The sequence below is a fragment of the Clinocottus analis genome, unplaced genomic scaffold (genome assembly GCF_023055335.1).
Source record: "Clinocottus analis isolate CAN_PGR_092001 unplaced genomic scaffold, fCliAna1.0.p SCAF_24, whole genome shotgun sequence".
Lineage (NCBI taxonomy): Eukaryota > Metazoa > Chordata > Actinopteri > Perciformes > Cottidae > Clinocottus > Clinocottus analis.
This window is the reverse complement of record NW_027175976.1, coordinates 1,260,154-1,282,544: the sequence shown is the minus strand read 5'-3', so window position 1 is coordinate 1,282,544 and position 22,391 is coordinate 1,260,154. Positions and strand designations below refer to the sequence as shown.

At 48.2% G+C, this 22,391-nt stretch overlaps 1 protein-coding gene across 4 annotated transcripts in view; it reads right to left on the bottom strand.

Moving 5' to 3' along the window:
* Positions 1-18,063: 18,063 nt before the first annotated feature.
* The window catches only part of zeb2b (zinc finger E-box binding homeobox 2b), an 88,245-nt gene continuing 83,917 nt past the window's right edge, over positions 18,064-22,391 (bottom strand). For 3 of the 4 annotated variants that reach the window (XM_068590670.1, XM_068590672.1, XM_068590673.1), the window contains 2 exons: positions 20,186-20,366; positions 18,064-18,818 (listed from right to left, as the gene is read on the bottom strand). In XM_068590670.1, coding sequence (XP_068446771.1) covers positions 18,220-18,818; positions 20,186-20,366 — 780 coding nt within the window. In that variant the 3' untranslated portion in view covers positions 18,064-18,219. The remainder of the gene's footprint in view (positions 18,819-20,185; positions 20,367-22,391) is intronic. The other variant, XM_068590671.1, reaches the window with a different exon arrangement.

The window sequence follows — 22,391 nt, the reverse complement described above, 5'->3', positions numbered from 1 at the left end:
ATGTAGAGCAGAAGCAGGATTAAAGTGTTTAAACCCAGAACCTTTCTGTGAGTCCAGCGCTCTGCTGCTTACTTCGAGGACGTAAACGTCCTCTACGGGCTCCTCTAGCGCTCGACAGCAGATACAAACTCTATAAGTCACATCTTCCTTCACTCATAAGCAGCAACATATGGACTGACATGCACACATCTGAGCACACAACTCACTCTGACTCCTTGTGGTGTGATAAAAAGAGCACAAACAGCGCTCGCGTTGCAGAGAAACACCTTCTTGACTTTGGGTGTGACCTTTTCACGCAGAGGCCTTAAAGCAGGATGTTTCCAAATGGTTTTAGTGCACGTTCTGTCTTTCAGCTCCGCTTTGGTCTCCACAAACAGGAAACCACCGACGAGGAGCTCTGCGGGGTCGTCACGGAAAACTAGACTTTTCACACGAAGCCGTAAAGAAATATGGATTAGAGCGGCTTTAATGTACAGTTATGGGGTGTTTTAGGAGCTCAATATGTCTTTTATATGCACGATTAAAATCAGCCGAGCAGTGGAGGATAAAGGAGGATATTTCCCTCTGAAATGTAAAGTATAAAAGGTGAAGGCAGCTCCACCTGACGGTCCGTTAAACTTACACCAAACGCCCTGAACGACCCAGAGTTCATTTGAAATGAAAGGGTGTGGCACGAGCCGGGGGACGCGACCCGGCTGCACCGCCAACACCATCCCAACGAGAGACTGGGAAAGACAAACAAAACCAGTGCTTTGCACACACACACACACACACACACACACACACACACACACACACACACAGAAAGCAGCATGAAGTGCAGCCCGGGTTCCTGTAAACAAGCGGCGGCGCTAAGACGACACATGTGGATGTCCTCTCCGTTAGCGCCGATGGTCACCGCTCCGGGTTTACCGCAGCGAGGACCCGACCCCAGGAGCCTCTGGCCCCGCCCCTAGAGAGCCTCTGGCCCCGCCCCTCAAGAGCCTCTGGTCCCGCCCCTAGAGAGCCTCTGGCCCCGCCCCTAGAGAGCCTCTGGCCCCGCCCCTAGAGAGCATCTGGTCCCGCCCCTAGAGAGCATCTGGTCCCGCCCCTAGAGAGCATCTGGTACCGCCCCTAGAGAGCCTCTGGCCCCACCTCCAGGAGTCTCTGGCCCCGCCCTTAGAGAGCCTCTGGCCCCGCCCCTAGAGAGCCTCTGGCCCCACCCCTAGAGAGCCTTTGGCCCCGCCCTCAGGAGCCTCTGGCCCCGCCCCCAGGAGCCTCTGGCCCCGCCCCCAGGAGCCTCTGGTCCCGCCCCCAGGAGCACAAACCGGTACGAGCAACATCACATCCATCCGTCCAGAGAAAGTTTAGTTTTTTTGGCATAACTTACCTCGCTAACTATGACAATATTTTTAATGTATTCTAAATGTCCCTAATATCCGAGCGGCTGGAAGACTTTCTCCCCCAGCAACATTTTCCTAACCATTCCAAAAAACTAATCATTTCTCTTTATGGAAAAAGAGCTTATCATATGCAAAGTGCTCGACATCAATGTCTTCATATTCTCGTTTGAGAAATTCATTGCGCGATGAATTCCCTCGGGAACGCCGCCGCCAAGTTTCCGCCTCGCAAAAGTTTTTTTTTCTTCTCCCCCCTTCTTCATATTCTCCCACTTTAATTCAACTTGGCACGTTATTCCTCAGAAATACCGTCGGGCTCGGGGGTTTAAGGGGGGGGAGCAACACAGACGTGGTCTCACTTGTTAGTGCGGGTTTTCAGCGCTGAATGAGGATCAGACAATGGCGGAGGGGGAAGAGGCGCCGCAGCCCGGCGAGGTATTGACACGGGAGATATCGCCCGAACAAAGTGTCTCCGTGAGAAAAAAGGGAGAGCGAGCGAGCGTGAAGGAAGGGGAAAGAAAAAGAAGAGAAAGATTATCTTAATTATCATTCAGGAGCTGCTTAGTGCAGCACCTGTGCATGAATAATGTCATTTATAGGCACATTGAGATGTGCATAATTCCCCCTTAAATCATACACATTAGCGGCATAACAAGGGATGAACAAGTCGGCCTCTCGGCGCCGGAGCGAGGCGCTTCATTGTCGGCGCCTCACCTCCCCATAAGAATGCCTTTCTTTATTCAAAGGCTCCTCTCCTCTCGTTTAACGCTCGCCGCTCGGCGCGCCGGAGCTGTGCGGTTACATATCCGGCGTCGGATTACTCGGGTTTTCATCCGCGGCCTTCAAAAGCGGACGGTGTTTTTTTTTTAAGGGCGGCCGCGAGTGTGATTTAATGGCGGAGAGGTTGTGTGATCGCGCTCGTTGTGGAAGCCATAAGGAGCCAACGCCAACGCTCATGAATCAATGTGAAGCCATCGGGGTGGAAATGGAGCTGGATGTTAAACAAAGTGGATTTTTCTTGGTCTCCAACACTAAAAACTAAGAAACGTTCACATCTGACGCGTCGGCATCGCACACACGACTTAAGAGAAAAACGTACAGCGAGTTAAATGTGGGAGGGAGCAGCAGTAGTACTAGTATGCAGGTATTTGTATGAGTATATATGTTATTACACAACAGATAGAGGTCACTGCATGACCTTCACATGCAAGAAAACAATGTATAAATATATAAGTATACTTAAAAAATACATAAACATGTATTTGCCTTCAGAAAAGTTTGTTAGCTTGTTCGCTAACTGGACGATGTGTTTATTCAGAGGACTTTCCTGCAGCATAAGCAGTACTAGTAGAAGTACAGTAGGTCCAGGGGTAGTAGAGCAACAGTAGTAGTAGTAGTAGTACGAGTACTGGCAGTACTGCGAGCTGTAATGGTGTTAATGTCCGATAAGACTTTAGCATAGCAGCCTGTAAGGCAACGTGAAGGGTTTAAAACGCCCACAGCTGGAGCGAGGTACTGTCGTGTAGTACTGTGTGTACTTCACAGCTTCCGATACTTCACGGTTGTCTCGGTGGAGTACTTCTTCACGGCCGGCGCGCGTCAAACGGCCCTTCACAATAAGAGCGCGGGCCTCAGCTGGGTGGAGTTCACCAAAAAAAAACAATCCGCCCTCCGGAGCCGGAAAGTATTTGTCATCCAGAAAACAGATTGTGCAGTCGGGTCCGCGCACACACACACACACACACACACACACACACACACACACACACACACACACACACACACACACACACACACACACACACAGACACACACACAGTATTAAAAACACAGAGTAGTAACGAGACTGTCATCACGGAGAAATGTCAAATATTCCGCCCCGCTGCCGACTCCTCGCTGCAGCTCGCCGCTGCCGAGGCCCACGCAGTCAAAAGTTCAGCACAACAACAGAGGGCATTGTGGGTCTCCTCTCACCAGAAGGGCCTTCCAGTCCTTCTGAATGCTAACTATGCCAACGGAGACACGGAGTAGGATTTAACTGCAGAGTGCGTGGACCTCCTCTGTGCCGCCGGGTCAAACTGCAATTTAAAAAAAAAAAAAAACGCCCCGAGCCGCTCGTCAGCCCGGTGGGCGGGCCTCGCCGTGTCAGTCGCCACGGAGCGAGCGATCCGATTGGAGGAAGGAGGGAACAGCCGCACGTTGTCGTCACGTTTAAAAAGAGGAAGACGTTTCCTCCGAAAGAAACAGAACTCAAAGTTTGCTTTAGAGCAACAAGCATCGACACATCACGCACAAGAGAAGAAGAGTGAAACGTGATTAAAGACAGCGGGTAAGACAGTAAAAAGTGCAAACAAAGTCAACCTCTCGGTGGGTGAAGTGTACACGCGTGAACACTGAACACCTGAGGACGCCTCGTCCCACAAATAAACACCGCAGCTGCAACGTAATGATTCATATTCAAGTGATTATTCCTAATACCTCAGAGTATTCTGGTAATATTTGATAATTGCAGTGGAGTGACCTCAGGACAAATGCCATTATGAGTAAAAAAAAAAAAAAGACGCCGCTGACGTCTAATCTGAGCGGTAATTCCCTCTGAATATTTTGGATATCTGCGTCTTGAACCCGAGTTGTATTTGATATCTTTAAGATACCGCAACACAAATGCATTATTCATGTCAATTAGCTTTTCATCTTCCAAGACGCAAACTTGTGTGATCCCTTTAACAACTATTTATTTCCGAGCCGAAACAGAAGCTCTCTCCCTGGAAGCCCGCCGCCATCGCCCGAGGACACGTCTTTCAAATAAAAGCATCAGAGCCGCCGCGTACCTACGATTTGCATATTAAAGGCGCTGGAGACGGATGACGGGGGAACCGGGCGAAGCGATATCTGTGTAATCATCACGCCGCCTGCAATCCCAACGTCCTGGTGGATCCTTCACAGACGCAACGCAGACGCTCCCGCATTAGCAAAAACAGCTTTTCAAGTAGTTACTGCGCTTTCCTTAAAGCTACGGGGAATGTTTGTGTCGTGTTGGTGGTGGCGCCTCCTGTGGAGGAACGCGGTAGTGCCTCCGAGCACCAGGGTCCCTTTAGAAAACCTCTCATTTAACTGGAGGACGGGTCTGACGGTCTGATCCTCCCGGTTCTGGTTGACCCCGTGACGTCCTGCCCGCCAGCGGGTCCAGCAATACGTCCTGGAGGAAGAGGAGGAGGAAGAGGAGGAGGAGTCACTGCTGCCAGGAGCAGTGACTCCTCGTCCCTCCGGAGTCTGGTCCGTCCATGGTGGACGGGTCTCTGCTGGTTCTGGTTTCCTCGTGCACGTTTCATAACCAGTGAAAAAAGTTCCTCGCCGTAACTTAAAAAAAGAAAAGTGATTTATTTCCTAACGAGCAGAAATAATAAACACATTTGGTGTCGTGTGAGAGAACTCCTTTCATTCTTCCTGAGGTTTTGTGGATTTTTGAAGCAACTTTAACAGGATTTGACTGCAAACTGGCAACAAATACAAAGTGGAGCTGTGAGTGAGTGTGTGTGTGTGTGTGTGTGTGTGTGTGTGTGTGTGTGTGTGTGTGTGTGTGTGTGTGTGCGCTCTCAGCCCGCATCATGCTGATCACCTCTGATATGCCGCTGCCCCGTGGCTACACATGCCCTGTTTAGGCAAGAAGACACCGGCTAATATCGTGGTCAAAGAGTTCTGCGGCGATGCAGCGACGGCAATTTGGCCGAATTCAGTCTGAACCGACGCAGATGTGAGGTTTGGGTTTCAGCGTGTGAACGCCGGCGAGGTGGAGCTGCATCGAGGGAGGGAAGAGGATGAAGAGGATGAACAGGAATCACGGTGAAGGTCTCGCGATGGAGGGAAGACGGAGTTGTGCAACGGAGGAAAGCGGAGAGGAGGTTGGAAAGTGGACCTGGTGCTCCAAGACGTCGAGGAGGAAGAAGAAGGGAGCGTCGGACGAGCAGCAAAGAGGACCGGTAACGAGAACAACGCGTGGACGCCGCTGACCCTGAAGACTCGAGTGCAGTGAAGTGCAGAGCGGTGAAACTTCTCTCTGATTCGTTCGCCCCGCGGCGACCGGCGTCCCGCATCGGCGCCCGAGACGGACGGGGACGAGCGAGAGAGAGAAAGAGAGAGAGAGAGAGAGAGAGAGAGAGAGCCGGCGTTCAGTCCGCCCACGCCAGCGCTAACGGGTCACGTCACACGCCGGTGTCACTCGCATGTCCGCTCACTTTTCGGACCTGACCCACTTCACCCAGTCCAGCCACCACCACCAACACCACCACCGCCGCCACCGACGACCTCCTCGTCCTCCTGCCTCAGCCGATCGGCCATGACACCCCCAGCGATCTGAGCCACGCGGCTATTTAAAGCCTTCGTGCCCGATCAGAGGCGGCGGCCCCTCGTTCATCCAGCGACATCGTCACCGACAGCAGATTGATGCGCAGCGAGATCACGCAAATGAGGGCGGCGAGGGTGTTTATGAGAAGAGGATCGTTGTGACGGAGAGGTAAAACTTACTCCGAGTAACTTCTCCACCCGGCGGAGGAAAGAGGAGGGCCATGTGTTCAGGGGGGGGGGGGGGGGGGGTGGATGGTCGGCAACACGGCACCAGCTGGGACTCACGGCTCGGCCTCACTGAGGTGTTTAAATGGAGGGCTGGAAGAAGATGATGCATCCGAGCTGAAGGGAAGGAGACAGAGGAAGGAAGGGAAGAGGAGTCTTCCTTAAGGATGGTGTTTGTTTTGTTTTTCCGATACCGCCGATACTTTAAAGAAAAAAGAAGCACAAAATGATGATTTACAACATAGAGAAAGGCTTTTTTTTTGACAAGGCATGTTTTTTTCTTCATATATTAAGTGTTTAAAGTATACTATACATATAAATACATGCAAAACTCTTCCAACTACGATGCACAATATATACAAGAAGAAGCAGACGAGCTTCAGGTGGCAACAGAGCTCCACTCAGAAACTGTTGGATTCTACAAACGCTGCAGCTTCAGCGCGTCGTCATCAACGTCCGGCGGGTGATCTTCACTGAACCAGACGGCGCCGCTCTTGAATTCGGCGAACGCCGAATGAACCGAGGAACAAAACACGTCGCCCCAATCGTCTCGCTTTGTGTCGCGAACGCCGCCCCCCACATCGTACTTCCTGCACCTCGCGGGCCAGACGTCCAGGCCGAGCCAAGGCCAAGCGGCGTCCGAGCGGCCTGCCCGGACTTCCTGTGCACACATGGCCGCCTCCCTCACCCTCGTCACCCTCACCCTCGTCACCCCCTCGAGCCTCTTTCCACCTCGCGTCGGCCGGGGGGGCGACTGCGAGTCGTTACAGTCAGACCGGCTTTGTTACAAACACTCTCGCTCTCGCTGCTAGCGCGCCGGCTGGGCCCTGCTGATAGCTGCTGCCACTGCCAAGGTGGGCCGAACACACACACACACACACACACACACACACACACACAAAGTGCCACTAACTCCTCCAAGCTGTCCGAGAACACGCGGGACTGAAAGGAGGCGCGCAGCGGGGAGGCGCAGGACAAATGCGGCCTGGCGCCGTGGCGTGATGTTCAAGAGGAAACCAGGAACCTGAGGAGCGCTGGCTGGCGCGTGCAGGTGTTCAGGCGGCTCTGGCTCATCCGTTCATTTGGGCTGAATTATGAGCTCAGGTTTAATAAGCTCTGCGAGCACAAAGGATGAAAGAGCGAATACTGCCAACAGCAAGTCAATCCCGTAATTAACAATAATTCATCTTTTAGGGAGAACGTAACAATGTAATTGGTCCACAGAGATAAGATGTGCAGATAAAAACACACAATGCACCAGTGGAGAGTCTGAAGGTTTCAATTTGAAGTCAAATATATATTTTTTTTTATGTGCAAATTGATATTTTGAGTGCTTAAATAGGAGAAATGTTGACTGGACCCTGGTGCAGTGAAGACGAATCCACCTTCAGACGCTGGAGAGGTAAACAGCTGCTGCCTTCGCTTTCCTGTGAGTTCCACTTCCTGTAGTTGTTCAACTTGTTTATCAATTACCTTGCAGGCTTCCTCGCGGCGAGGACTTCTCTCTGCGTTCTTTACATTTATATATTTCATGTACTTGTTACTTGGCGCATTCAGTCTTTTCTCCTGGAGCCAAAATTTCACTTTTAGTTGAAAAAAAAAAGGGACAGAGAGGAAAAAATGTTTTGTTTTTCTCTCTCTCTCTGCGCTCGGTGGTTTTTGAAAGGCTTCAGAAGGTGATTTGGATCTGGGAGATCGGCGGTTATCAGAAGCAGGTTTTGTAAGAAGAAGAAAAAACCCAAAACACCCACACAAGTTCACATGGCTCTCCCCTCCCCCCGGCCTTCCTGTGCAAATTTGGACATGATTACGAGTGAGAAAAGCCGAGGGGGGTCTGGCTTCACGGCGGAGATGGAAGACACCACCAGTGTGTGTTTTTGTGCATGCATAGTTTTGCATGCGAGTGTGTGAGAGAGGGGAGAGAAAAAGTCCCCCCCCCCCCACACACACACACACACACAGACACACACTCGTGCACTCCAGCCACACAGAACAGACAGTTCCAGCAACATGACATTCCAAGTAGATTTAATATGCGAAGTTGCACAAATGGCATGACTCGGAAAGCTTCCAGCCCTCTCTCTCCGAGGTGAAAACCTCCTGTAAGTACTTTAACAATGGCACTTTGCTGGTTTAACATACCAGTTATGATTGAATAATACTTTCTCGTGAGGCTTTGATCTGAAAACGGCAAAGGCAAACCTACATTTTGTACAGATTAAGGGTTGTTCAAAGCCGCAGAATGACGGCAGTTTCTTTTTTTTCATCCCCCCTCCTTCTTTTCCCCGCCAACTCTTAAGTCGCCTGAGAGGAGATTCATTACACTTCAAAAGTACTGGCCTTCGCTGCGAAAGCCAATCATTAAATAAAAACTCAGGGAAGAAATACACCTAATTACGGGCAGATAAATGCACATAATTCCCCTGTTTTCCCCCCTCCCCCCTTCCTCCTGTAGAGCTCAGAAATGCTTAAAAAAATGCACGTCGTCAACAGTTTGGAGGATTAAAACGTACAACAGCTCGAGCACTTTTCACTTTACACATCAAGGCCTCGCCCGCTTGAAGAGGAGAGAAAACTACGAACAAGAAAAACTAATTCCATGGCGGGCGGGCGGGCGTGTTGGCGGAGGCGTCGGGAGGAACGGCGTCGCTCGGTGAGACCGGCTGCAATGTGCTGCGGCCGACTCATCTCATGCATTAATGGATTTACTACGAGCATGTCATTATGGACGCTGAACGCTGTCACGGCGAGTAGGAGGACCCGCATTCTTCTCAAATGTTAACAAGCCGGCTTTTCAGCGGCTCTCTGCTCGCCGGGTTCAGCCTGAGAGACGGCGTTTGTGGAGAGAGACGCAGGTTTGGGCCAGAAACACCACTCAGAAGCGACATTGCAGCATTTTAACCGTTTAAAAACTTTGTAGAGGTCCTCAAACTATAAAGGTTGCATCTCTGCAGCCACGAGAGCTGTTTGGATAATGTTGTGTTATCATAAAAGGAACACATGTGAGGTGTTGTGTAAATATCAGTCTGTGTGTTTCTGCTTAAGAGGAAATGAAGATGATTCACAGAAAGAAATGAAAGTTTCAGGTCCGCTACAAAAAAAATGACTTTCAGGATGATTATTAGTTTGAAATGATGCAGCTGTAACGTCACAACTCTAACAAACCAACAAACCATCACACAACATGTGAACACTCAACATGTGAACACTCAACATGTGAACACTCAACATGTGAACACTCAACATGTGAACACTCAACATGTGAAGCTTGACTTTGATAAAGTGAAGCAGAACAAAGTGACAGAGGGTTTAGAACAGAGAACATTCAGACTCTCTCATTGTCAATGCGTGCTGCGTCCCTTCACAATAAAAGCCCCAGAAAGGTCCATCAGAACACTGCTTCACATCAAGCTGTTCAAACACACAATAACGCACAAAACATGTCAAAACAATGCAACACAACAAACACTACAAACACTGCACACACGAGAGCACGAGCCGATCACAACAAATCACACTAACCACTGCACAAGTCACCAACTCTTATTTTCCTGCATGGAGGCACACAGCTCAGTGTGTGCCTCCATGGAGCTAGCTTAGCCTAGCCTAGCTGCATGGAGGCAGTGGCATCAACAGTGAGGGCCAAGCAGGGTAAACAACAACAACAACAACAACACAAAAAGCAGAACACACAGTTGACTCACCTGATGTTGTTCACTTCATAGAGACACAGTCCATCCTCCGGTGTTGACAGGTAAGAAGTGTCTTCATGGACGCCAGAGAGGATCCTCTACATGAACTAAAAGGTAAAAAGTGAATCCAAGTCCGGTTCATCAACAAAAATGTGTTGGAAAAAATAAAAAAAGAAATGAGCCGTGGAGAGCAACTTCTCATGTACATCTAAAAGAGAGGGAACACAATCAGGGGCACACGGCGTGGCCCAGGTGAAGGGAATGAAGCAATCAGGGACATGCAGGCGGCAGGAAGCGCAGAGACACAGGAAACAAACTACAAAATAAAACAGGAAGCCGCCCGACACCTGGAGGACTCCAACGTTTGAACTTCTTCATGTACAAAACCATATAGATCACTTTCAATACATCCAAGTGCATCAGTTTTTTGGGCTTCCTTTCATAAAACCAGCTATGATTTACAGTTTTACACAACAAGCAGGTGTTTTACCGTCAGCTGTGTGTTGTGTGGCTTCCTGGTTTCACAGTGCAGACCGGCACCGTGAACTCCTGAAGGCTCCCTTGACCCTTCGCCTCCGCTCCCCCGTGTTCATTTTCTTAAGATATTAGCCAATTTAATTACAGTTAAGAGCATTAAGGAGCAAATTTAAGTATAATTTGCAGTTCGTGAACTGTTTTTGAAAATGACTCTTAATATAATTAACTCCTGTCATTAGGCCTAATCCCCCGCAGGCTGCAGAGGCGACGCTTCCTTTAAGACATTACATACATGTGCCGCTACGCTCGTTCCTCTGCAACAGCAAGGTTGCACTGCGAAGGTTCGGCTCCTCAATGGAGTAATTATCTATTTCCAGTGAGGGAGCACAAAACAGTGCTAAGTCCATTACCGGCTGGGAGTCTCTCTAGCATGAATAATCATAAACTAACCCCCCTCCCCAAAAAAAAAGTAATTGCCCTGTTCAGAAGACAGAAATGCAAGAGACAAAGGACATTTGTAGTTCATTTTCTGCAGAATTTAGGGGGGAAATCGGCAGAAAAAGGAGGGCAAAGGGCAAGAAATCATGGATTTTTTATGACCACATTAACCCTGCGTTGAGTCGCGCTGTCTGTTCCTCCTCTGGTGAAGTATACCGCTTAATTAGAGCAGATATTTCCTTGTCGGGGAGAAGAAGAAGAAAAAAATCGAGGGGGCCGACGTCTAATTAAATCAAAGAGGACGGCGGCGTATTAGTGATGGGAACGCCCAGGCGGCCATCCACCATCGCGCCCACGACGCCTTCATAAAACATGCATGGCGCTCCGCCGAGGAGAACGCTCTAATTTACACAAAAAGAAGAAGAGGAGGAGGAGGAGGAGGAGGAAGAGGCTGGAGAGGTCTCGGCGGGGCGAGCCCGCACCTTGACGGGTGAGTGATGGTTTGCTTAACGTCTCCTCTGATGAGGTTAAGGACGTGTCACTTTGTCTTTGGCCCGGCTTTAATCAGGCTCCAGCCGGCCCTCTGGCACCGCCGGCGTGTAACTGACCGGTGATTTAGAATGATATGATTACACCTCCACCGGCATGCTGCGAGGCGGTGTGAATTAACTCCCCTCCGCCCTCCACCCCTCCTGGAAAACGTGTAATGAGCGATGTTCCCTGCACCCAGCTGGGGCCCCGTGGACTCGGCCATGAGCCGGCATCCTAATCAGCCGTCAGCCCTCCTCCCTCCACCTCCACCACCCAAAAAAGCCCCTGTTGCCGGCGCATTAGAATCTGTGTTTGTGCATATCAAAAGATCTCCACGAACGCATTGGCAAAACATATAATCACTTACCCCTCAGAGGGAGGGGGGGGGGGGGGGGCGACATCGTTTCCCTCCGAGTGTTGGAGGAACGTCCAGAGGAAAAAGCAGAGGAATGAGCCAAATGATGCCGGAGGCGGGTCGTGTTGTGTGAAGGACCATGGCGAGCAAAGACAGGATGCAGTGTGCAAAAATCATCATTTTATTGCCCCAGTGGTATTTACAGGTGAGGAGCCAAATCAGAATAACAGGATAAATGAACAAGAACAGGTATTTTACACCTCAACGCCTGCACTCTCCACAGCAAAGGAGAGACTGTGTGTGTGTGTGTGTGTGTGTGCAGGATCGTCAGTGTTTGAAGACTCTCCTTCTTTAGCTTCACTGTTTATGCTGCTATAGTTTTACTGCTAACGCGCTCACGCTGCAGCGTTGGTGCTAACAGGAAGCTGCGTCTCGGGCACCAGAGGAAGGAGAGAACAGGTGAACAGGTTTGTGTCTGGTTGGAGCCTGAGGGGTTCCTCTGGGGTCACTCTGAGTGTTCCAGCTTGTGTTTCAACCTCTTGTGTGTGTGTGTGTGTTCAACCAGCAGACGATGGGAGGGGTCACGGCTTGGAGAGACCACGCGGTTGATCCCGCGTCCAGAAAGAAGTCTTCTCCGTCTTCCATGGGCGAACTGGACCGTAATGCACTTGAAAAAAAACTTTATTTAAATGATCAATTACGGCAGAGTGCGGGCCGGCGGGGGGTCTCATCAGCAGCTCTATATGTGAGCGGCTCATTGGCTCCTGGCCAAGCTTCAAAACAACACAAATATGCTTTCAATGCTCATTTAAACTGTTGACTAATGAGATTATCGCTCAGAAAACTGCATCAATTTACACGAGAGCTGAACCCCGGCGAGGCCGACCCCGAACGTGCGTTCGGCGCCATCTTTGCTGTGCGCCGTTCGCTCCAGTAGCTTCCTGTTTGGTTTTGCTCCTCTCCTCGCGGCGCTCTTCCAGCTCTCTGCAGGACGGTTTAGCGTCGCGGCGCCGTGACTCAGCTGTGCCAAACCTGGTGTTTCGGTGGGGAGCGAGAGCATAAAACCATAAATGCAAATTAATAAAATTCCACGCGGGGGTCTTTGCAGAGCTGTCCAGCGTCGCCGCGGTGCACCCCCCCCCCCTCCCCTCCGGCGGCGAGAGCATTGTTGTCTTTGTGGCGCTCTGCAGCTGCTGCATTCACTGAGAGAGGCGGCGGCGGCTCTCGGGCCCTCGGACTCCCACCGGCACCTCCGGGCCACAGGCCGCTCTGCAGGAAACCAAGTTGAAGGTGTTTCTGTGCAGCAATGTTTCGTCTTCCTGCCGCTCGTCACCTCCACTCGGATCCGCTGAGAAACCAACGGCACCACAAAGTAAATCTCACGGTGATTTTAACCCATAAACTGTCTCCAGGCCTTTTCCCTGTTTGAGTCGTCGTAGGAACCCCAAATTAATTCCAATACTTGTGTTTATTTTATGTATTTGTTCAGCAAAGTCTTGGGAATAAAATGTACATCTGCAAAAAAATCCTTTTTAAAAAGATATGTTGATCATAACTGTGAACATCCAGCATGATATGAGCCAGATTCCCCAAAAAAGCCTCCTGGAGCGTCAATAAGACACCTTTATGGAAAGATTAGGACCTAAAGAATCAGAATCTGCAACAGAAATCACAATAAAACAAAGTATTGGTCTGTTAGGAAGAAGTTTCAGTCAAAAAACTGTGTCGTTCAGTTCAAAAATGGAAAAATATTCCATATTTTATGCCAAAACATTGTCTGAATGGGGCATGCTGGGACTTATAATTGGCGCGGGAGGATTTTAGCGCACTGTTTCCAAAATGTTAACGACCTTTTATGTCGCTTCTGACCCGATGTCCTCGTGGCAGAAAAATAACGCCGAGCGAAGCAATAAGTAAAAGAAGAAGAAGCCAAAAGTAAAGCAGTAATGTTGAGCTTCTTTTATCTCCTCCTCCTCCTCCTCCTCCTCTCTTTCCCCTCCTCTGTAGCACCGCTGGCACCGGGCTGCACCACCTGCTCCGGGGCTCTCTTCGCTCCGGCCAGAACGAACAGCTGGCCGCTCTTCTGACGCTCTGATTGGCTAATCCCTGCTGGTCACTTGCGCTTCTCCTCCCTGTGTGTCATTGAACTTTCTCTCGCCGGGTGCCAGGTCCGAAGAGCTCTCTCTCTCTCTCTCTCTCTCTCTCTCTCTCTCTCTCTCTCTCTCTCTCTCTCTCTCTCTCTCTCTCTCTCTCTCTCTCTCTCTCTCGTCTTTGCCCGGCCGTCCTTCATGTGCCCTGCGAATGCTCCGCGCAGCATATGGGGATATGTAAATAATTTAATGAGGTCAACAGTGTGAGAGTCTCCTCTACTTTTCCCTCTTACCCGCCCTCCGACCATGACATCATGCAAACAGCGCTTAGCTTAGCTTAGCTTGAAGACTTTTCCCAAAGGACTCCAAACACCGGAACAGGAAGTAGTTTATCTGTGAGGAGAGACACCTGTCGGCTTCACCTTCATCCTCCCTCGTCTTCATCGGAGGTAAAACTCGTTGAACATGGAAAACACTTTAAATCCTCGGCTGCGACCGAACCTCTGATTTCATCCTCTGGCCTCCGCTGCGCTCCGTCACGCTCCATCGCTCTCGTTTCAGGCATTTAAAAGCAGGATCTTTTCCCCTCCATCACGTCTTCATTTTTCGCCGCTTCCCGTTTTCCATCCTGTAATCTGCTGCTTCTTCTTGTGTTTAAATAAAGTTGACTTCACAAATGACACGTGTCTCTGGAGGGATGAGAAACCGACCTAAAGGAGGACGCTGGAAGAGTTTAAGGTAGCAATATTCTGTCTGCAAAGATCTCTTTCTGATCTAAAATTGCATTTTCTGTGTCTGAATTGTGGATTAGGTGTTGCAGGTTTAGATTAAATACTGGGATTACCACGTGGATGAAGTGTGGAGGATAAAACGAGGATAAAAAACAACCTCCAGGATCACATTCAGTGTCTGATAGTCTCTTTGTTAGTGGAGAAAACTGTTCATTTGCGTCTGTACTCATTTCAACGTGGCACCAGGAGCGATACTTCAGTCCGAACAGATTATCGGGAAAAATAAAACGTGAAAATAAAATCAATTCGCCGCCCTGATTGCAATTAAAAGCCGTCTTCCTTTGAGCTAATGGCCTCGGACGCTATCGATCTGCAAATTGGATCAACATCAGTATCGGCCGCGACAACCGGGATTAAAACGGACACACAGCGGAGCGGCGGGAGTCGAGCCGCCGGTCCTCACGGGGCGAGAGAGAGAGAGAGGGAGGGAGGGAGAGAAAGAGAAAGAGAAAGAGAGAGCACTCTCTCCTCCCGCTTCAATGAAAGAAATGTTTCCAACCTTTCTTCCAAATCTGAAACATTTCATTTTTGCTCTCCGCGGTTGCAGCAATGTTTCATCACATCGCCCTCGACCTTTGACCTCGAGCTCCAGCAGAAGCAGGAGGAGGAAGAGGAAGAGGCGGAGGAAGAGGCGGAGGCCTCTTAGTAGCGATGCGAATCCTCCAGAGGTCTCGACACGCGCGCTCTTTTTTTCCTCCTCCCGCTTGTGTGATGGTTCCGGCGGTTCACAGCACATTATCAAATTCATCAGCTAATCATTTAAGACCGGCTCTTTTATCCGCGAGACGCTCGGCCAACGAGCCGATCGATGGGGAGGAATGGCGGAGGGGATATGCAGAGCGCGTCCGTCCTGGTGTTTGGCATCGCTTCAACCTTTTGGGCGCTTTCATCTGCCTTTGATGTTGCCGCTCGTCTTCGCGCGCGGCGCCGTTAGCGCGAGGAGCTAACAGGAGACGACTCCGCCTCTGGAGTCCACCTGTCAGGCCCCGAGAAGGTTTTTTGTGTGTGTTGCTGATGTCTGGAGCAACGGGCAGAGGCTGCACGGTCCATCCAGCAGAAGCACAAACTGGTTTCATATTATTGATCCCGCGGGCGCGTTGGCATCATTCTGCCGGTCGGTTATTCATGAGTCAGAGGTGACGCGTTCAGACGTCTCGGTTCGGCCGAAGAAGAAGAAAAAATTATAGAAAATTCTGAAATTTGCGAGTCTGGAAGCAGCTCATGTGCTTCATAAACACCTTTATTAACTTTTAATTCCCTCTACGACACCGTATGAACTGAATGTGCTTTCATAAACTCTTCTGCAGAATTCATGAGCTGTTTCTGTAAGGAATAAAGAAACATTGTTGCCGTGTATGTTCACATTTTTAAGGCTTTAAACGACTTCACTTTTCTGAATTTAGTATTTAAATGAAAAAGCACAAAATCTAACAATAATATAAAAACAAATCTTCCAAAAAATATATTTTTTTAATTGTTTAAAAGCAACTGAAAGAGAAGGAAATGATGCATTTGTAAGGGAATATTTTCATGCATTAACACACATTGTGCAGTCAGTATTTAAGGTGTGTGTGTGTGTGTGTGTGTGTGTGTAAAACGAGCTCATAGGATACATTCCTGGCTGCTTTTGATCTTTTTAATTGTTGACAGTAATGCACGTGTGTAATATGTAATATTTCTGGCTTATTCCCTGAGTAGTCGTTAGCGGCGGCGGCGCTGCAGAACGAGCTCAGGTGAGCGATGGAGAATAAATGTTTGGTTTTGCTTAAACGAGACGTAATAAGCAGCCGGTTCGGGGTCAGTCCTCTTTGATCCTCTTGAATATGTGAAATTAAAACGTATGTAATTATCATAATAATGAGGTTTCTGTATAAACGAGCGGGAGAAGAGACGGGTTCACTTTTACAGGATGTGAAGTGACTCGAGGTGGTGAATAAACATGAAGCGCTGAGGTTTGGTACTCTGTAATTTGGCTACTTTTATTCGAGCAGGGTCATTTTCAAGAGAAATTACAAATTAAGAATTCAATAATACTTTTACAAAGACATTTCAGGAAAGATTCTTCTTCAGTCATGATATCATACATAGTATTTAACAGTCCCTCTTCATTTTTTTTTTAGCTTAAAAAAAGAAACAAAGATGAAGAAAGTGGAATTTTTTCAGTCGAAAATACAGTGTTTTCACAATTGTATAAAAGTTCCCAAATTTGGAATTTTCCAGCAACTGGAAAATAAAAGGAAAATAAAATAAAATAAGATTAAACTTCGCATTTCACAATGTTTCAAAACACAATAAATGCTCTCTTTACGTAAAATTTGCCCCTATGATCGACACCATGTTCCTTTTTACTAAAATATATCTATATATTGAAGAACTATAGTACTGTACACAACAGTATGAAATAAATAAAATTAGGAAATATAAAATGGGCCACATAAATAAATGTTTTTGTTTTTTTTCAACCTACAAATAAAATGAATGCAATTTGTTGTTTAATTAAAAAAAAAAGGTTTGGTGTAATACTGACAAAGTTAAAAGTAAAGAAACTGAGAAAACATTGCACAACATAATGTAAACTAAGGACCTGCTGCCTATAAGTCTTAATACTGACACGGATGCTTCAAAGAACAACGTGAACCATTTCATAATACTGAAGCTGGTGACAAAATGAACCTTCCTTTTACACAATACGAGGGTGGCACTTGCAGAAAACACACAGGTTAAAAGGTTTGCATATAAGGCTTCTTTTTTCTTATCAAAAACACCTTACAAAGGCTTCGTCCTTCATTTTTTTTCTCCCCCCTCCCCCTCTCCCCCCCACACACACCTTCTTGTTCATAAACTGTATTTTCCCTTAAAATGAAGGTCTCTTTAAAACTTCATCCTCTTTTTAAAAAAATCCTCTAAGCGCCTTTCGTACAGTCTTTTTTTTGTTTGTTTGTTTTTAAATTCCTTCACTTGACGTTTGATTGGAGGCCTGAAGTCGTGTGGCTGGATGTCTGTAGCCGGGCAACATGGCAACGTAGCAACGACACCGCGGGCGGGTGGCTAGCTAGCTAGCTATGGAGCGAGGGAGGAGGGTGGGTAGGTAGCCAGCTAGCTAAGTAAGTGGGAAGGTAGCCAGCTAGCTAGGTAAGTGGGTAGGTAGCCAGCTAGCTAGGTAAGTGGGTGGGTAGCCAGCTAGCTATGTAGCCAGGGAGGTGGGTAGGTAAGGAGACAGCTAGCTATGTAGCTAGGTGGGTAGGTAGCCAGCTAGCTAGGTAGCTAGGTAAGTGGCTAGGTGGGTAAGTAGCCAGCTAGCTAGGTAAGTGGGAGGGTAGGTAGCCAGCTAGCTAGGTGGGTAGGTAGGTAGCTAGGTAGGTAGCTAGGTGATAACAAAGGTAATATCGAAGGACTGTAGTGCAGACACCACTGCTCTTTTTCCAACACTGTATAAATATATACATAGGCAATACTTTTTATTATTTTTGTTCATGATTATAGAAGCGGAGTGCAATTTGTACAAGTCACTAGTTGTGCTATAAATACTATGGAACACAGGGGTTTATTTGAGGAGGTTAGCACCACACATATTTTTAGGCCTTAGTACTGTACATTTTTTTGAAATGTATTCATTTATTCATTGTTCGGTTTGCATAATGCAGCTTATTTCACAAACCCATGCCTCCCTCTCCCTCAGCGACCTCCTCCAGATTGACTTGTGGGTCCGTGTCTCCTCCTCCTCCTCCTCCCCCTCCTCCCCCTCCTCCCCCTCCCCTCCCCACGAGGAGGCGTCCGTCTTCAGGCGCTCTCAACACGCCGTGGTGTCAGAACCGAGCACTGAACCCAAAGAGAGGAACTCAAAACTCTTAAGTTGGGAAGCTTTTTTTTTTTTTTTTGTTTTCACGCCGCCGCCGATTACATGCCGTCCTCCATCGCGTCCTCGTGATCCGATTTGGTTTCCGTTTTGCCGTCCAGCGAGCTATCGTCCATCGAGTGCTCTCCGTTCTCCTCCTCGTCCCTCAACGTGTCCGGGTCCGTGTCCATGCTCTTGCTCTCCTCCTCCTCCTCCTCGAACTCCTCGTCCCTCCGTCCGATCTTCGCGTACTCTCCGTCCACTTCCTTCCGTCCCTCTCTGATCCCGCCTCCGCCTCCGCCTCCTCCTCCGACCCCGTTCACGGCGTCGTGCCTCAGGATGGCCTCGCGCTCCGCCATCTCCGGGTAGCCCTGAGGCGTCATGCCCTGCAAGTAGGCGCGGCTCATCAGCAGCTCCGTGGGCTCCAGGTGGCCCTTCTCGCGGGCCTCCCGCTCGGCCGCCTCCCGCTCCTCCGCCTCCCGCTTGCAGTACGAGTAGCGGTGGTTCATGTGCTGCGAGTACGAGCCCGAGTGGGAGAAGCGCTTGCCGCACTTGTCGCACTGGTACGGCTTCTCCCCCGAGTGCAGCCGGGAGTGCTCGATGAGATGGTGCTTGTGTTTGAAGGCCTTCTTGCAGATCTGGCACTGGTGCGGCCGCTTGCCTGCAGAGACACAGAAACACAGAGCGAGGGCGCGTGAGTCGGCGCGGTCGGACTCGTCTGCAACAAATCAACAACAAGTCAGAAGAAAAAGCACAAAAAAAAAAAAAGTGATGAGGGGGGAAGAAAGAAAAAAGCTCTGATGGATTGGGTGGCATGGAGTAAAATGACATCACGCTGCATTAAATCCAACCCCGACTTACGACTCGGAGCTATTTGTTTATTCAAATTTGAGAAAAGTGCGCCTGCATGCCCGGGCCTGCATTATGGAGATGCCCCCCCCCCCCGCGGTTACAGCAGGGGGAAGCTGGACCGCGGCTGCTTATTCTGGAGCCCGGCCGCCGCCGAACGCCACATAAATAAAGTTCTGCGGAGCAAACAAACGGGAGGGAGTAAACAAATAGCGAGATGAGGCGGTGGGGGGGGCGGGGCCTGCTTATCTCCAAACGCAATTCAAGTTCATGGGAACGCCGGGGCCTCCGGGAAGGGGGTTTCTTTTTTAGGGAGGGGGGGGGGGGACTTTTGGATGCCGAGGCCGAGGAGGAGGAGGAACCCGAGCGGAGATACTTTATGACCCGAGCTCTGGCTGGATGAGCGTCCTCTGGCCTGTGATGCGGCCTCGCCGCTCCGCTCCTGCCACCTGCTTCTCTCACGTGTTTGAAAACGTCGTGTTGGCTTCTGGAAAGCCAAACGACACGACTCAAACCCGCCTGCTCTTCTTCAGAGCCTCGTGGTATTGTTTTACAACACATGAAAGCGCGGCGCTTCCCAGCGATAACGCCGCTCCCCTCTCTCTCTCTCCCTCTCTCTCTCTTTTTTAAAGAGTTGCACCCTCCCCGCCTTTAATGTGCGACCAGATAACGCGTCGGCTGCGTCGGCCCGGCTGCAGATAGCGGATAAAATAAATGATGCAACCCGGTGAAAGAGGATCTCTGTATCATAAGCGTAATGAAAGGCTCCGCTGATGGGATCTATCGGCAGGAGGAGGAGGCCCGCGATGAAAGCATCAGCGGCCGCCTGCCGGCTTTAAGCGTCCAGCTGAACCGACGTGCGTCTTTCAAGATAGCAAAGAAATGGGTCGTATGATTGGAAAATAAAGAGCACAATGACGTGAAGGGACACTGGGCCGCACCTGCGGTGGTTACAGATATTTCAGAACACACAACGCTGTCAATGGAGGGAAGACGTTAGCTGTTTACAGGACAACTCGAGGGTCAAACAGAGGAGGAGGAAAGAAAGAGGGGGAACAAAAGAAGGGGAGGGGACATCAAATATATATATAGTCAAAGTGAGAAGATTTGGAAAACACAAAACATTTAAAACATAAAAACAAAATGGGGTTTAAAGTAAGGGTCTAGAACAGTATATACCTGTGTGTTCATATTTGTGTCTGAGAAGGGAACTGCTCTTCTGGAATGTTTTGTCGCACAAGTCACACGCGTACATACCACTTTCGGTCTTCTTGATCTTCTTCCGCGACAGACAGGAGTCGGGGTCTGTCATGTCGTCCAGCCCTGACATGTAGTCGGGTGTGCCGTCGAGCAGCTCGCCCTGAAACCCACAAGGAGGGCGAGAGGAAGAGGAGGAAGAGGAAGAGGAGGGAGGGGGGAGAGCGGCGTGAGTGTCGGGCGGCTCGCGGGTTCGGAAACAACCAGAACTTTGACTTTACAGACATTTACGTGAAGGTTTTGAAAGAGTTCTGTGTGTTTTCTGTGCTGGACCTCAGAGATGAGTGAATATCTCTGCACATGCTGCTGCCTCTGTGTTCACGCGTCAGCTGCTCGTGTGAGTCACTACGAGACATAAAGTACTGTAGGAAAGAGTCTTAATACTGTACAAGTGTTGTCTTTCATTCTCTGCACACGTTCAGAGACATTTATAGGTGTTTTTTTAGCGTTATCTGTGTTTTTACTTCTGCAAAAGAGATGCTAAATGCTAAGTAAATATAATATATCAGTATATTTGACGTGTATTTTATTGCTCAACGTGCATCAGCTGCTTTTTTCTGCACAAAAATACTAAAATAATGTTAAAAACAAGTAAACTATTTAAGGGATAAGTGTCCAAATACTGCAAACGTGTTGTTTCTCTTGAATATGAATGCTGAGTCTCAGTGTGATTATCAAAGATGAGTAGATGTAATATCTCTGCACATGTGACTGCAGCATCTGTCACGCATCAGCTGCTTGTGTGAGTCACTAAAGACATAAAGTATTGTAGGAATGAGTCTTAATACTGTAAACATGTTGTCTTTATTCCCTGCACACATTCAGAGACATTTAGATGTTTTTACGTGGTGTAACTTGTGTAAAAGAGATGCTAAATGCTACGTAAATATAATATATCAGGATATATGACTTGTGTTTTATTGCTCAACGTGCATCAGCTGCTTTTTTCTGCACAAAAATACTAAAATAATGTTAAAAAAATAAACTAATCATTGATAAGTGTCCAAATACTGCAAAAATGTTTTTTCTATTGGATACTAATGCTAAATGTCTGTGGGATTATCAAAGCTAAATAAATAGAATATCTCTGCTTATGACTCATCTGCTTCTTTTTCTGCACAATAATAAAAAAAAAATTGAAGATATAAATGTCTCAATACGGCAACTGCAGTGAAATACATATAATATCTCTTCATATGTGAGCTGATGGAGTCGCACGAGGTGTGTGTTCAAGTGCTAACAAATATATTTAAATAACGTATTGTGGGAATAAATGTCTTAATGCTGCAAAAGTGTGTAATAAAATAATGTAAAATAGATAAAGTATTCCAGGGATAAGTGTCCAAATTCTGCAAAAATGTTGTTTCTATTGAATACAAAAGGGATTATGAAAGCTAAATAAATACAATATCTCTGCATATCAGAAGTATTAGAGGGATAAATATCTCAATACTGCAGCACATGTGTGTTTTTAATTGTTTTACGTGATAAAACTCTCAGTACTATTATCAAAGCTGAATAAATAAATACATCTGCATGTGACTGTATATCAGCTGCTTCTTTTCTGCACAGAAATAGTGTAAAATAGACATTAGAGGGATAAATGTCCCAATTCTGCAGCACACACGTGTGTTTTTAATTGTTTTACGTGATAAAACTCAGTACTATCACAACTAAATAAATATAATATCTCCTTTTTCTGCGCACCAATAGCTTGAGATGATGAAGAGATGGCGTGCGGTGGTAATGAGTGTCTCGGTGCTGCAGCAGTGTTCTTCTGAAGGCCTCACATGACGGCTCATTCACACATTCCTTCATGAAAGATCTTTTATGCCGCGACAAGAACCGACGGCGGACGATATGACGACGTCCTTGAACGCCTCACGCGGCGATCAGGTGTGTGAGGACGCCGCTCTCCAAGAGAAGAGACCGCTATCACGCCGCCGTCACCTCCAACTCCACGCCCGTAGCTGTATTTTTAAAATCTAATTTAATAACTTAGAATAGGAAACATTATTAATACTTCTTTTTTTCTCTCCTTCCCTTCATCAAAATGGTTCCCCTCTATGTTAAACAGCCCTCAGCACTCAGCGGTAATGAACACGCAGCCGGTGCATTATTAATCTGC